Source organism: Anolis sagrei, chromosome Y, assembly GCF_037176765.1.
Source record: "Anolis sagrei isolate rAnoSag1 chromosome Y, rAnoSag1.mat, whole genome shotgun sequence".
NCBI classification, from domain to species: Eukaryota; Metazoa; Chordata; class Lepidosauria; order Squamata; family Dactyloidae; genus Anolis; species Anolis sagrei.
In genome coordinates, this window is record NC_090035.1 from 73,225,103 (window position 1) to 73,238,931 (window position 13,829).

At 42.7% G+C, this 13,829-nt stretch overlaps 1 protein-coding gene across 2 annotated transcripts in view; it reads right to left on the minus strand.

Annotated features, from left to right (window-relative positions):
- Positions 1–478: 478 nt before the first annotated feature.
- Positions 479–13,829, minus strand: part of LOC137095319 (homeobox protein otx5) — a 60,968-nt gene continuing 47,617 nt past the window's right edge. For both annotated transcript variants that reach the window (XM_067461813.1, XM_067461812.1), the window contains exons 4-5: positions 8,313–8,464; positions 479–6,239 (exon numbers count right to left, since the gene is read on the minus strand). In XM_067461813.1, coding sequence (XP_067317914.1) covers positions 5,616–6,239; positions 8,313–8,464 — 776 coding nt within the window. In that variant the 3' untranslated portion in view covers positions 479–5,615. The remainder of the gene's footprint in view (positions 6,240–8,312; positions 8,465–13,829) is intronic.

Here is a 13,829-nt window from a genome sequence, read left to right on the forward strand (position 1 = left end):
GCAGAAGCTGGGGCTAACAGTGAGAACTCACCCCACTCCTTGGATTTGAACCACCAACCTTTCGGTCAGCAGTCCCGCTGGCACAAGGGTTTAACCCATTGTGCCACCGGTTCAGCAAGTCAGCGGTTTAACCCGCTGTGCTATTGGAGTGGTGACCCATTTATTATTGCATGTTTTCGAACTGCTATGTTGGCAGAAGCTGGGGCTAACAGCAGCAACTCACCCCTCTCCCTGGATTTGAACCGCCAACCTTTTGGTCAGCAGTCCCGCTGGCACAAGGGTTTATCCCATTGTGCCACCAGTTCAGCAAGTCAGCGGTTTAACCCACTGTACTACTGGAGTGGCAACCCATTTATTACCGGCCTCCATAAACTTGATTTTCAGTCCCACTCACTGTTCGCTCACATAATTGCCCTCATTTTGTCAAATCCATTGTTTTAACGAACAGCCGAAATCGACCACAAACACAAAGACACCGTTCCTTTTTTGACCTAGGTGTTTTTTTGACATTTTAATATTTTTTCTCTTTTTTTTAAAACCACCGACAATTTTTTTTGTTACTGTACAGAAAATTGCTTATCACAGCCTAAAACAATAATAAATAAGAGAGAACCATCAGAGAGAGAAATATATATATATGTATATATAATAACTTGCATGGAAATGCTTCTCATCTACAGCCAAAAAGACAGTTGTTTCTTTTCCAATGTTTTGCTAACGACTAAGGACACTAGGCTAAAAAAGGAAAAGATCTAAGAACATTTACAAAATAGATCTCTTTTAAAAAATTTCAAAAGCTCAGTTCTTCAAAGTATTCGGGCAACATAATCGTTATCTTACAAATATTTACCGAATCCAGTTTGAAGTCTTTTGGATGCTTTTAAATGGAAACATAATGGTGAGGCTTTGCCCATGTCCGTATATGTGCCTCACTTCTGCAATAATTCATCCAATTGTCTTTTTTCTGTTTCGAACACAATATAAAATCAAACAACGAAATATTGGTAAGGTTCAAAATTAATATTTTTATGTATTACAATAAAAATATATATCACTTTCCACTTCAGGTTTTGCCCGAATCCAAAAACCGAAGGGAAATAACAAATAATTTGGGTTGTTGTGAGTTTTCTGGGCTGTATGGACATGTTCTAGAAGCATTCTCTCCTGACGTTTCGCCTGCATCTATGGCAGGCATTCTCAGAGGTTGTGAGGATACCTGCCATAGATGTGGGCAAAACGTCAGGAAAGAATGCTTCTGGAACATGGCCATACAGCCCAGAAAACTCACAACAACCCAGTGATTGCGGCCATGAAAGCCTTTGACAATACACCAAATAATTTTCCAACCGGGAGGTTATAGTCCTTGTTAAACTACAACTCTCAGGATTCCATGGCAGCGGAAATGGTGTTGAACTGCATTAACTTTACAATGTCGACGCACCCTTGAAATGCTGGAGGGTTTGAGACCCCTGATTTACACAACGAAGCTTTGCACTACGTAGAAATAAACCTCTTTTTCTATTAACGTTACCCCTAATGGGAATGACCACAGAGTTGACCATCCAAAGTTGAGGAGAGGGATGCATCAGAATTGTGTGTGTACATGCGTGTATATGTATGTGTGTGTATGAGTGTGTATTCCTTTCAACAGTGCAATTTCCTCCCACTTTATCTTAACTTTCTCCAGTCTTTAGATACACAGTCAGCCCTTCACGTTTCCAGTTTTGACATTTTGCAGATCTGATGGTTCAGGGATTCGATTACAAACATTAGGATTCTCTAGATCCTCCAGTGTGATTCTATAGCTATTTTCCATTCCACCACTGAGAAATCCTATAAACACCTCTAAAAGTAAATGTAAAGGTTTTCCCCTGACATTAAGTCCAGTCGTGTCAGACTCTGGGGGTTGGTGCTCATCTCCATTTCGAAGCTGAAGAGCCGCCGTTGTCCGTAGACACCTCCAAGGTCATGTGGCCGGCATGACTGCATGGAGTGCCGTTACCTTCCTGCCGGAGCGGTACCTATTGATCTAATCACATAACCACCTTTGTTTATGTTATCTCGAGTTAATGAATATGGAGGGATGACTTTAATCTCTACTCTGCAGTGAAGACATCTGCCCTTGCGCTTTGCTACTCTGCTGCTGAGTACGCATGCCCAGTGTGGAACACATCACGTTAAAACAGTGGATGTGGCTCTTAATGAGACATGCTGCATTACCACAGGATGTCTATGCCCTATACTATTGGATAAATTATACTGTTTAGCCGGTATTGCATCACCTGACATCCACCAGAAAGGACCAAGGGAGTGACATCTCCGGCTCATCCAGATTTTTGATATTACCCAGGCAAAAAACCATTGGCAAGATTTAATTGCACAGAAAGCTGAGATATTCTGTGCTTTTAAGGACAACTTTCCCCAATCTGGTACTTACAATATCTCCAGTTATGACTGTGAATTAATTGTATAACTACTGGGAAAAATAAAACTTCCCAAAGAGCACTTCTGGAAGGGGCCAATGACCAAGTATGCCATTTGTGTCATCCAAACATCTTATCATCCATTTTCAGTTCCAATTGAGACTTTAGTTTCTGTCTTCCTTTTCCTTTCTCCCTTTGTCCCAAGCTTGCTTCAACTGCTGCAAGTTTAGTTCCATGTGCAAAAGAGATTTGCACCCAACTCAGTAGGACAGTCTTGCCTTTTCAAAGGGATCAGGCAAAAGCAAACTGCTGCAGCCTATTCTTATTATTTTAGTTCCAAGTGCAAAAGCGATTTGCACCCAACTTAGTAGGACAATCTTGCCTTTCCAAAGGGATCAGGCAAAAGCAAACTGCAGCAGCCTATTCTGGTATGTGTTTCCTTTCTTATTATTTTAGTTCCAAGTGCAAAAGTGAATTTGCATCCAACTCAGTAGGACAATCTTGTCTTTCCAATGGGATCAGGCAAAAGAGAACTGCTGCAACTTATTTTGGAATGTGTTTCCTTTCTTATTATTAAGAAATTTAGCTGCATTGACTATACACTTTGGTATAGCTCGGCCATATTTATCCCCATTTTCATCACCTGTAAAACTATACAGAAGGCCAACTGGGCTTTCACGCCACGCACTCTGAGATCTGCTAATACTTAAACCCAAATCAAGCTAAGCTGATCAAGGTGAAATAAGAAAAGGATAGGAAAACAAATTTTTGATCTGAAGTTACGCTTCCTGTCTTCTCATTGCTCTGTGATAGAGCACTATCGTGTCCTGTATACACTTATATCTCCTCTCATTTTAGAACAGTGGTTTCTAACCTGTGGTCCGTGGACCACCAGTGGTCTGCAAGAACTAAAAATATGGTCTGCAGCCTCACCATTACTACACTGTTGCAACTAGAGCAACTGGCCTCTTTGTACATATTCAATAAGGGATTGTGGAGGCAGCTGCTGTTCACCTTGCCTTTTGTATGTCAATACACACTGCTACAGTAGGCTCAGCTAGAGGAGAATCCCACTATTTCCCAGGCCAAACTTTATTGCATTGCCTTTCAGCTAGAGCAGTGGTTCCCATCCTGTGGTCTGTGGACCACCAGTGATCCGCAAGAACTAAAATATGGTCTGTGGCCTCACTATTACTGCACCGTTGCAACGAGTCTCGCAAAACCCTCTTATAGTGCCGAGGCTTATTAAATATGGTTTTCTGTGGGTGAGCAGATGGCAATAACTGGATGGCATATGTTCTGTATCAGAAACTAGAGCTGATGTGGTCTATCCAATGTAATTTTCTGAATCAGCACCCCAAATAACCAAACTGAATCTAAACTTGACCAAAAACTGATTCATAACTGTTTTGGTACTTATTTTGGAGAGTGGTCCCTGTTCAAAGTGGTTCCTGGTCAAAGTGGTCCCTAGTTTAAAAAAAGTTTGGGAACCACTGTTTTAGAAGCTAAGCAGGACCTTGGTTAGCACTTAAAGGGGAGATTACCATGGATTTCCAGCTCTGGCTAAGAAGGAATTATGTCTAAAACCCCAGAAATCAAGAGACGAAATAAGACTCAGTCTAAGGCAGAGCTTTCCAAACTGTGCTGCGACACATTATAGCATGTTGGCTACAGTTTGTAAGTGTGTCATGCAAACATAGCAAGACACCTCTGAACCTACATGAAATAAGCAATAAATCATATATATATATTTAAAATATATAAATAAAAGGTTTCCATGAGAAATGTTGTGTCTCCATATGTTTCGTTATTACAATTGATATATGTGTTTATATATCTCATAATTGGTTGTTTTCACACTGGTTTGATAGTAACATCGAATTGCTGTATTGCAAAATAATGCACGTTTACAATGTGTGTCATCAACATGAAATGTTTGGAAAGCTCTGGTCTAAGGGTCGGTTCCTCTCTTCCAATGCAGAAAATCAGTTCCCAATACCTCTAGATATAAATAGGGAAATCCTTCTGGTCTGCAACCCTGCCACACAGAATATCCAAGCAAATAGAGTCACTATAACTTTCTTTCCTATGTTCCTAGGTAAAGAAGCCTTTTTAAAATTCAGAACTTTGGGGTCCTATGGAATTGATCATCTGCATAAGGCAGCTTTATTTCCATTGGGGAAGGGCAGTAGCTCTAGGGAAGAGTGCACGCTTTGCATGCAAAACATCTCTTTGAGATGTCTAGGGAGGACGTATAAAACCTTCTACCTTGGAAGGGAAACTACTCAGAAGAGATAATATTGGGCTAGCTTGACCTGTGGTTTTCTTCCTATTTTCTTACACAACAGTGTCACTTTTTCATGTCTGCAGAAACAGGAGGAAAAAGCGAGCATTTCAGCCTTGTGCCGACAAGATGCCCTTAACACAATCCTGGCCTGATGTTGATGTGGAAAAGAGACGTCTCAGATGCTAAGAAGCACTGCCATAGTCAATGGCCCATGACTGGTTACTCTGTCTTGACTCCTCTTGCAACGGCAAGTCCACATTTGGAAGAGATAAGGGCCTGACCAGCTTCTCAATGGATCTCTCCTGTTGCTTCTTCTATCCCAGATCTGTTTGGTAAATATTATTTTGGAGAGAGGGACAGCAATCTGGTTTCTGCAACCCAGCTCTCTTGCAAACTTCTCTTTGTCCAGCTATAGATCTTGCCATCTCCAACATGAAAATGCCAGCCTTCACCATCAGTTCTTATGTTGCCTGCAGTCAAATCCCATTCGTCCCCATCCAGGTCCTTGGCTCTCTCAGTCCAATGTTTTCAATGCCACCCCAGTCACTGAGTCCAGGCCAAGCGTCTACAGGAGCAACATGTCCAAGGCCAGAGCCGATGGCGCTAAGGCTGTATTGCGAGTTCCTAACTTCTGCGCGGATCCACCTCCTCTGACCTGGGGCTGGGCGAGGATCTCGCAGGAAAACAAAGAAAAAGCAATGCTGAAGTCTTTATATGCTGGTCAATGAGGGTTCGGACAAGGATTGAGAGAAGGGAAGGAGAGCGTCCAGAAAAACCAAGAACAGGAGCGGAGAAAAAGCGATGGGTCTCGTGCCAAGCGTGGACAGAGGAGACTGTCCCAAGCTGCTAAAATGCAAAGGGGAGGAGAAGCTTCTTTGAAAAAGGACGTGATGCCAACCACCTTTTCACAAGACCTGGAACTTCCAAGAGCTCTGATCTTTGTAATCCAAGCAGTCGGTGGCATTGAAGTTGAGCTTCCATGATGCCGCTTGGTCCTTGTAGTCCAAGCAATCCACCGAGCTGAAGCCCAGCCCGGCTGCCCCGTAGCCCTGGCTGGAAAGAGAGGCCGGGGACTGGCTCAAGTGGCTGCCCATGGTGGGGGTAGCAATGGGGCTCAGGGCGGCTCCGGGTGCTGACAGCTGCGGGTGCATGGGGGACAGGTAGGAGCTGCAGTCAAGGCCACTGAAGTAGGAGGTGGAGCCGGCGTAGGTCTGAGTGTAGCCGGGGGCCTGGGTGTAGGTCATGGGGTAGGCAGTGGAGCGCTGCATGCAAGGAGTGGTGGAGGAAGAGAGCGGGTCGGGGATCGGGGAGATGGAGGCAGGGCTCCAGATGGAGACGGTGGCGCTGGCACTCGAGACGGGCGTCACCGAAGTGCCGGTCTGCGGAGGGCTGTACTGCCCGTTGGTGCTGGTCTCGGAGCTGGTCTCCCGGGCGGGAGAGGTCTTCTTCTTCGTTGGGCGTGCCTTGGCCTGACCACTGCTCTGCTGCTGTTGCTGACGGCATTTGGCTCGGCGGTTCTTGAACCACACCTGCAAGATGGAAGAAGTGATAAATTCAGGTGAAGGTTATGGATGGAGTAATAGTAGTAGTAGTAATAATAATAATAATCAAATAAGACTTTAATAATAATGCTCTAATAATAATAATAACAATGATGATGATGATGTCGCTGTTCTGATTATGATGTTGATAATGTAAAAGGTAAAGGTAGTCCCCTGACATTAAGTCCAGTCATGTCTGACTCTGGGGTGTGGTGCTCATCTCCATTTCTAAGCCGAAGAGCCGACGTTGTCCGTAGACACCTCCAAGGTCATGTGGCCAGCATGACTGCATGGAGCGCCGTTACCTTCCTGCTGGAGTGGTACCTATTGATCTACTCACATTTGCAAGTTTTCAAACTGCTAGGTTGGCAGAAGCTAGGGCTGACAGCGGAAGCTCATGCCGCTCCCCAGAATCAAACCTGCGACCTTTCGGTCAACAAGCTCAGCAGCTCAGCGCCACTGGGGGTAAAAGTAATAATAATAATAATAATAATAATAATAATAATAATGCAGATGCTCCATGATACTTCAATAATCATGACAATAATAAAATAATAATGTAGATGCACCATAATGATGTAGATACTTCAATAATCATAATAATGCAGATGCTCCATAATGATGTAGATACTTTAATAATAATAATAACAACAATAATGATGATTATGATTATGCAAATGCTCCATAATGATGTAGATACTTCAATAATAATAATAATAATAATAATAATAATAATAATAATGGGATGCAATAGGACGCAATAGGAGTAGTGGATTTAACCACTAGGGGGCAGTGTGCACATGTGCAACAGCCGCATTCGCACAATTGCACAAGCACAACCATGAGACTGAATAAGAAAAATCACTGGATGCTTAACCAATCAGTCAAACTTAACTTTCTTGTGAATGAATTATCCGAATTCATTCAACCACGTTTATGGTTCCAGTTTACAAATAGAGAAACTACCTTTTTGGAAACAGAACACTTGTTTTCTTGTCGTTGTTACCCCAATAATAAATTTGCACCCATTAGGCAAACTCTGCCTTAGGATGCATCTACATAGTAGAATTAATGCAGTTTGGCACCACTTTAATTGCCATGGCTCAATGGCATGGAATCCTGGGTAAGGCACTGGCAATCTTTGACAAAGAAGACTAAAGACCATGTAAAACTACAATTCCCAGGATTCCACAGCATTGAGCCATGGCAGTTCAAGTGGCACCAAACTGTAGATGCACTCATTGGGAATGGTTCCCAAACTTTGTTCCTCCAAGTATTTTGGCTGTATTGTGGTGTATTTTCACCCAAAATATTTGGGAGGAACAGAGTTTGGGAACCATTCCCAATGAGTGGATGCATTAGGGTGTATTTTGGAGCCCCTGTTGGTGCAGCGGGTTAAACCGCTGAGCTGATAAACTTGTTGAACAAAAGGTCACAGGTTCGAATCCGGGGAGCGGCATGAGCTTGCGCTGTCAGCACTAGCTTCTGCCAACCTAGCAGTTTGAAATGTGAGTAGATTAATAGGTACCACTCTGGTGGGAAGGTAATGGCACTCCATGCAGTCATGCCGGCCAAATGACCTTGGAGGTGTCTACGGACAACGCCGGCTCTTCGGCTTAGAAATGGAGATGAGCACCAACCAGCGGAGTCAGACAGACTTAATGTCAGGGGAAAACCTTTACTTTTATGGTGTATTTTAACCATGTTGTGCCCTGCCTTGAGCCATGAAAAGAGGCAAATAATAAAATTATCATTATTATTATTATTATCACCATAATCATCAACAACAACTACACCCAGAAGCTTTAACCAGCTCAGCCAAAAGGCAGGAATTCTAGGAGTTGGAGTCCAACACATCTGAAGAAACCAATGTTTGGGAACCACTGCTTTAGGGAAACTAATAATGATAATAATAATAATAATAATAATAATAATAATAATAATAATAATGGTCTTACTGTCATACTTACAGACACTTCACCCATCCATACACACTGGCACCACGAGTGATTTGATGTTTTCCATTCATTCCTCCCATGAAAGACCAGCATAGAGCCTTACCTGTACTCTTGATTCAGGCAGGTTGATCTTCAACGCCACTTCTTCGCGCATGAAAATGTCTGGATAGCGGGTCTTGGCAAAGAGGGCCTCCAGTATATCCAATTGAGCTCGCGTGAAGGTCGTGCGCTCACGCCTCTGTTTCCGTGGAGTCGCTGCAAGAAAAGACAATAGTGGGATCAATACTGGGTTTTGGTCATTTATGTGACCCAAAAAACTATGGTGCTAATCACAATCCATGTGGCATTTATACTTACAAAGTAATATAAGTAAAAGAGACTTTGCTGAACCTAGAAGATTAGCAATTATTATTATTATTATTATTATTATTATTAACATAAGATGAGTCCACAGCAAACAAGATCACTCTGCTGGCTGTTGTATTGGATCACACGTTTGCTGTGTATTAATCTTGTTTTGTATATTATTATTATTATTATTATTATTATTATTATTAGATACATAACAAGATTAGTACACAACAAACAAGATCCCTATGCAGGCTTTTGTATCTGATCATACGTCGGATCCTTCCCAAGTGTCTTGGTATTTGTGCCAAGTGCGATATATCAATGCACAATGCATGCAGATCCAAGTAGGGTGGCCTTTCGCAGCTGACAGATGGTAATTTTCTCAGCACCGGTTGTTTTTAAGTGCAGGCCAAGGTCTTTGGGCACTGCACCCAGTGTGCCGATGAGCACTGGGACCAACTTTATTGGCTTGTGCCAGAGTCTTTGCAGTTTTGTCTTTAAATCCTCATATCGTGTAAGCTTTCCCAGTCAATCCTCAATAATAATAATAATAATAATAATAATAATAATAATAATAATGGATTGTTGATGTTGTAATCCCAGGTGACAACAGGATTAAAGAGAAACAACTGGAAAAGCTAACACGATATGAGGATTTAAAGATCGAACTGCAAAGACTGGCACAAGCCAGTAAAGGTGGTCCCAGTGGTGATTGGCATACTGGGTGCAGTGCCTAAAGACCTTGGCCTGCACTTAAAAAGAATCACCGCTGATAAAATTACCACCAAGCAGCTGCAAAAGGCCTCCAGGCTTGGATCTGCACACATTAATCCCCAATACATCACACAGGCCTATACACTTGGGAAGTGTCCGACATGTGATCCAATACAACAGCCAGCAGAATGATCTTGTCTGCTGTGGACTCATCTTGTTGTGTTTCTAATAATAATAATAATAATAATAATAATAATAATAATAATAATAATAATAATAAATGTATTTATACCGAAAGGGTGTAGAATTGATCCAGTCTGACACCACTTGAACTGCTATGTCTCGATGCTATGAAATCCTGGGAGTTGTAGTATTATGAGATCGTTTTGCCTTCTCTCTGGTGTCTCACCAAACCAGGGTTCCATAATAGAGAGCCATGGCAGTTGAAGTGGTGCCAAACTGCGTTAATTCAACAGTGTAGACAAACCCTCCTTCTGACCAAATCTGTGTTTAGTGTTTGACTGCACATACTTTTCATTCCCAGTTTAAGTAAGCTCAGCTTGAGGCATATATCTTAATATTGTTCTGTAACTTAGGCCCCATCTACGCTGCCACATAATGCAATTCAATGGCATTTAACTATATTACAAAATTGGAATTAAATGTCAGTCTGGATTATGATGATGATCTAGAAGTTGAGATTTAATGACTACTTAGGCCTTAGGCAGAAGGTGTCCAAAAAGGAAACATTTCCAAATGTTGATCATGATCCGACAAACGAGCTTCAAATGGACAAAGAAATGGAGTGAAATTAAATCAAGGAATTTGATTGAATCCATTGAGATCTTACTCAACTCAGCTGCAAGGCTTTCTCAGCCAATTCAAATGTTCAAGGGATATTATATATCTAACATGATTGTGTAATGGTGACCTTGCACATGCTTGGGATCAATGGGTTGCTGTGAATTTTCCAAGCTGTATGACTATTAACCAGAAGCATTCTCTCCTGACGTTTCACCCAGGCAGGAAGCAGCCAGGCTTTGAAGCTGCAAGGCCATATGCTAATCAAGGTGGCCAATTGCAACATTCACACCTGCCTCAAGCAGACAAGAGTTCTTTCTCCCACATTACTCCACAGATATATAAACTTCACTTGCCTAGTTTCCAACAGATCCCTCACCCCTGAGGATGCCTGCCATAGATGTGGGTGAAAAGTCAGGAGAGAATGCTTCTGGAACATGGCCATACAGCCCAGAAAACTCACAGCAACCCATTGATTTCGGCAGACTTCACAACCCTCTGAGGATGCCTGCCAGAGATGCAGGCAAAACGTCAGGAGAGAATGCTTCTGGAACATAACCATACAGTTCAGAAAACTCACAGCAACTCATTGATTTCGGCCACGAAAGCCTTCGACAACACATTGCTTGGGATCTGTATACAATTGTGAAAAGACCTGGACAACGATTCTAGAGACATGGGTTTACATCTCCGCCCAGGCATGGGAATCCATTGGGTGGTCTTAGGCAAGTCACGCTCTCTCAGCTTCAAATCCAAACCAAAACCTTGCCGAGAAAACCCTACGATGGAGTCTTGCTAAGCTAGAAATGATTTGAAGGCTGAGAGCAACACAGTGGTGGATGGAGAGCATCCGAAGCAACCCAAAGGATTACTGCTGGAAAAGTAGGGCACAAAGTTTCCATCACATAACTCATGACTCTTGTCCAACTATAACATAACTGGAAGGAACAGCACAAGGCTATTTCCGCTGAGCTTCTTTAGACTGAGGATCCCTTATCCAAAATGCTTGGGACCAGAAGGGTTTTCAATTTTGTATTATTATTATTGAATATTTGTATTTGCATATATGTGCATAAGAAAGATATTATGAGAGATGAGACTCAAGTCTGAACATGGTATTTGCTTATGTTTCATATAATATATGTTTCAAAATATGCTCTTTATACCAGGCTTGGGCAAACTTTGGCCTCCAGGTGTTTTGGACTTCAACTCCCACAATTCCTAACAGCCGGTTTAGTAATTTTGCATGCAATAATATTCGTGTACAATGAACCAGCAGGAAGCAAAGAGGTCATACTATCATACACTTAAGTGAACAATTTTGGGATATATTGGATTCTCAAATGTTTTGAATCATGGTTTCTCAACCTAGGGGTCAGGACCCCTGGTGGGGTCGTGAGGGGTGTCATAGGGGTCATCAAAGACCATCAGGAAACACAGTATTTTCTGTTGGTCTTGGGAATTCTGTGTGGGAAGTTTGGCCCAATTCTATCCTTGGTGGGGTTCAGAATGCTCTTTGATTTTGGGGGAACTATAAATCCCAGCAACTACAACTCCCAAATGTCAAGGGCTCTTTTCCCGCAAACTCCCACAAGTATTGGGCATATTGAGTATCCGTGCCAAGTTTGGTCCAGATCCATCATTGTTTGAGTTCACAGTGCTCTCTGGATGTAGGTGAACTACAGCTCCAGAACTCAAGGTCAATGCCCACCAAATCATTCCAGTACTTAATGCCCACCAAATCATTCCAGTACTTTCTCTTGGTCATAGGTGTTCTGTGTGCCATATTTGGTTCAATTCCATCACTGGGTGAGTTCAGAATGCTTTTTGATTGTAGGTGAACTATACATCCCAGCAACTACAACTCCCAAATGTCAAGGTCTATTTTCTCCAAACTCCACCAGGGTTCATATTTGGGCATAATGAGTATTCGTGCCAAGTTTGGTCCAGATCCATCATTGTTTGAGTCCACAGTGTTCTCTGGATGTAGGTGAACCACAACTCCAAGACGCAAAGTGAATGCTCGCCAAACCCTTCTAGTATTTTCATGGGAGTTCTGTGTGCAAAGTTTGGTTCAATTCCATCATTTGAGGGGTTGAGATTACTCTTTGATTGTAGGTGGACTATAAATCCCAGCAACTACAACTCCCAAATGACAAAATCAATCCCCTCCAACCCCACCAGTATTCAAATTTGGGTTTACTGGGTATTTGTGCCAAATTTGGTCCAGTGAATAGAAATACATCCTGCATATCAGATATTTACATTAAGATTCATAACAGTAGCAAAATTACAGTTATGAAGTAGCAACAAAAATAATGTTATGGTTGGGGGTCACCACAACATGAGGAACTGTATTAAAGGGTCATGGCATTGGGAAGGTTGAGAAACACTGGGATACAGGATACTGAACCCGAACCAGTATTTGCAAAGTGAAACATGCAAAGTAGTGCTCGTGCAAGGCGTCTCCGAGGCTCTGGATTTTTTCAGTCTTAGTGTCTTGTCCTACTATTCCCATTATCCCCGGCCACACATTTCCTCCCTTGGGCATGTGCTTTGTTGATTGGGAAGTGACAGACCCCTATCCCACCCTGCTAATTTGGTTTGGAGGAAATAATTGTGGGGCCACTTTCAAGATCTCGCACCTTTGGTGTTGGCAAATAGTGCGTTATCTCTCAACTTGGAAATAATTGATTTCCCTCCCAGCTGATTACACCTCCTTTACAAAACAATCTACTTCCCTCTTTCACCTGCATGGAATGTTAGGCCGTGCCTTTATGTTTTGCTGGACTACAACTCCCAGCAGCAAAAGCCAGGAATGGGAGTTCTAGTCCAACAAGATTTGGAGGGTGGCAGAAGTGAAGGTTTGGATCCATGTGGGTCCAATAATAATAGGTAAGGTAGTCCCCTGACATTAAGTCCAGTCGTGTCCGACTCTGGGGTGTGGTGCTCATCTCCATTTCTAAGCCGAAGAGCCAGCGTTGTCCGTAGACACCTCCAAGGTCATGTGGCCGGCATGACTGCATGGAGTGCCGTTACCTTCCCGCCGGAGCGGTACCTATTGATCTACTCACATTTGCATGTTTTCAAAATGCTAGATTGGCAGAAGCTAGGGCTGACAGCAGAAGCTCACGCCGCTCCCCGGAATCGAACCTGCAACCTTTCGATCAACAAGCTCAGCAGCTCAGTGCTTTAACCCACTGCGCCACCAGGGGCTCCTCCAATAATAATAATAATAATAATAATAATAATGGTTTGCTGTGAGTTTACATGTTATGGCCATTTTCCAGAAGCATTCCCTCCTGACATTTTGCCCACATCTATGACAGGCATCTTCAGAGGTTGTGAGGTATGTTGGAAACTAGGCAAGTGAGGTTTATATATCTGTGGAATAATGTCCAGGGCGGGAGAAAGAACTCTGACGTTTCGCCCAGGCAGGAAGCAGCCAGGCTTTGAAGCTGCAAGGCCAGTCAGTGCTAATAAAGGTGGCCAGTTGCAACATTCACACCTGCCTCCAACAGACAAAAGTTCTTTCTCCCACCCTGAACCCACCCTGGACCTGCCACACAGATAGTTTTCCTTGTTCATGTTTGGATTAACCAAAAAGTGGCATAAGTTATACATAGGCAGGGTTGGAATTATCCCAGAGAATGGCCTTAAAACACTTTGTAGAGGCAGATAGCACATAAAATCTATATTATTATTATTATTATTATTGTTGTTGTAATGTTTGTTTGTTTGGTTGCATGCTGCA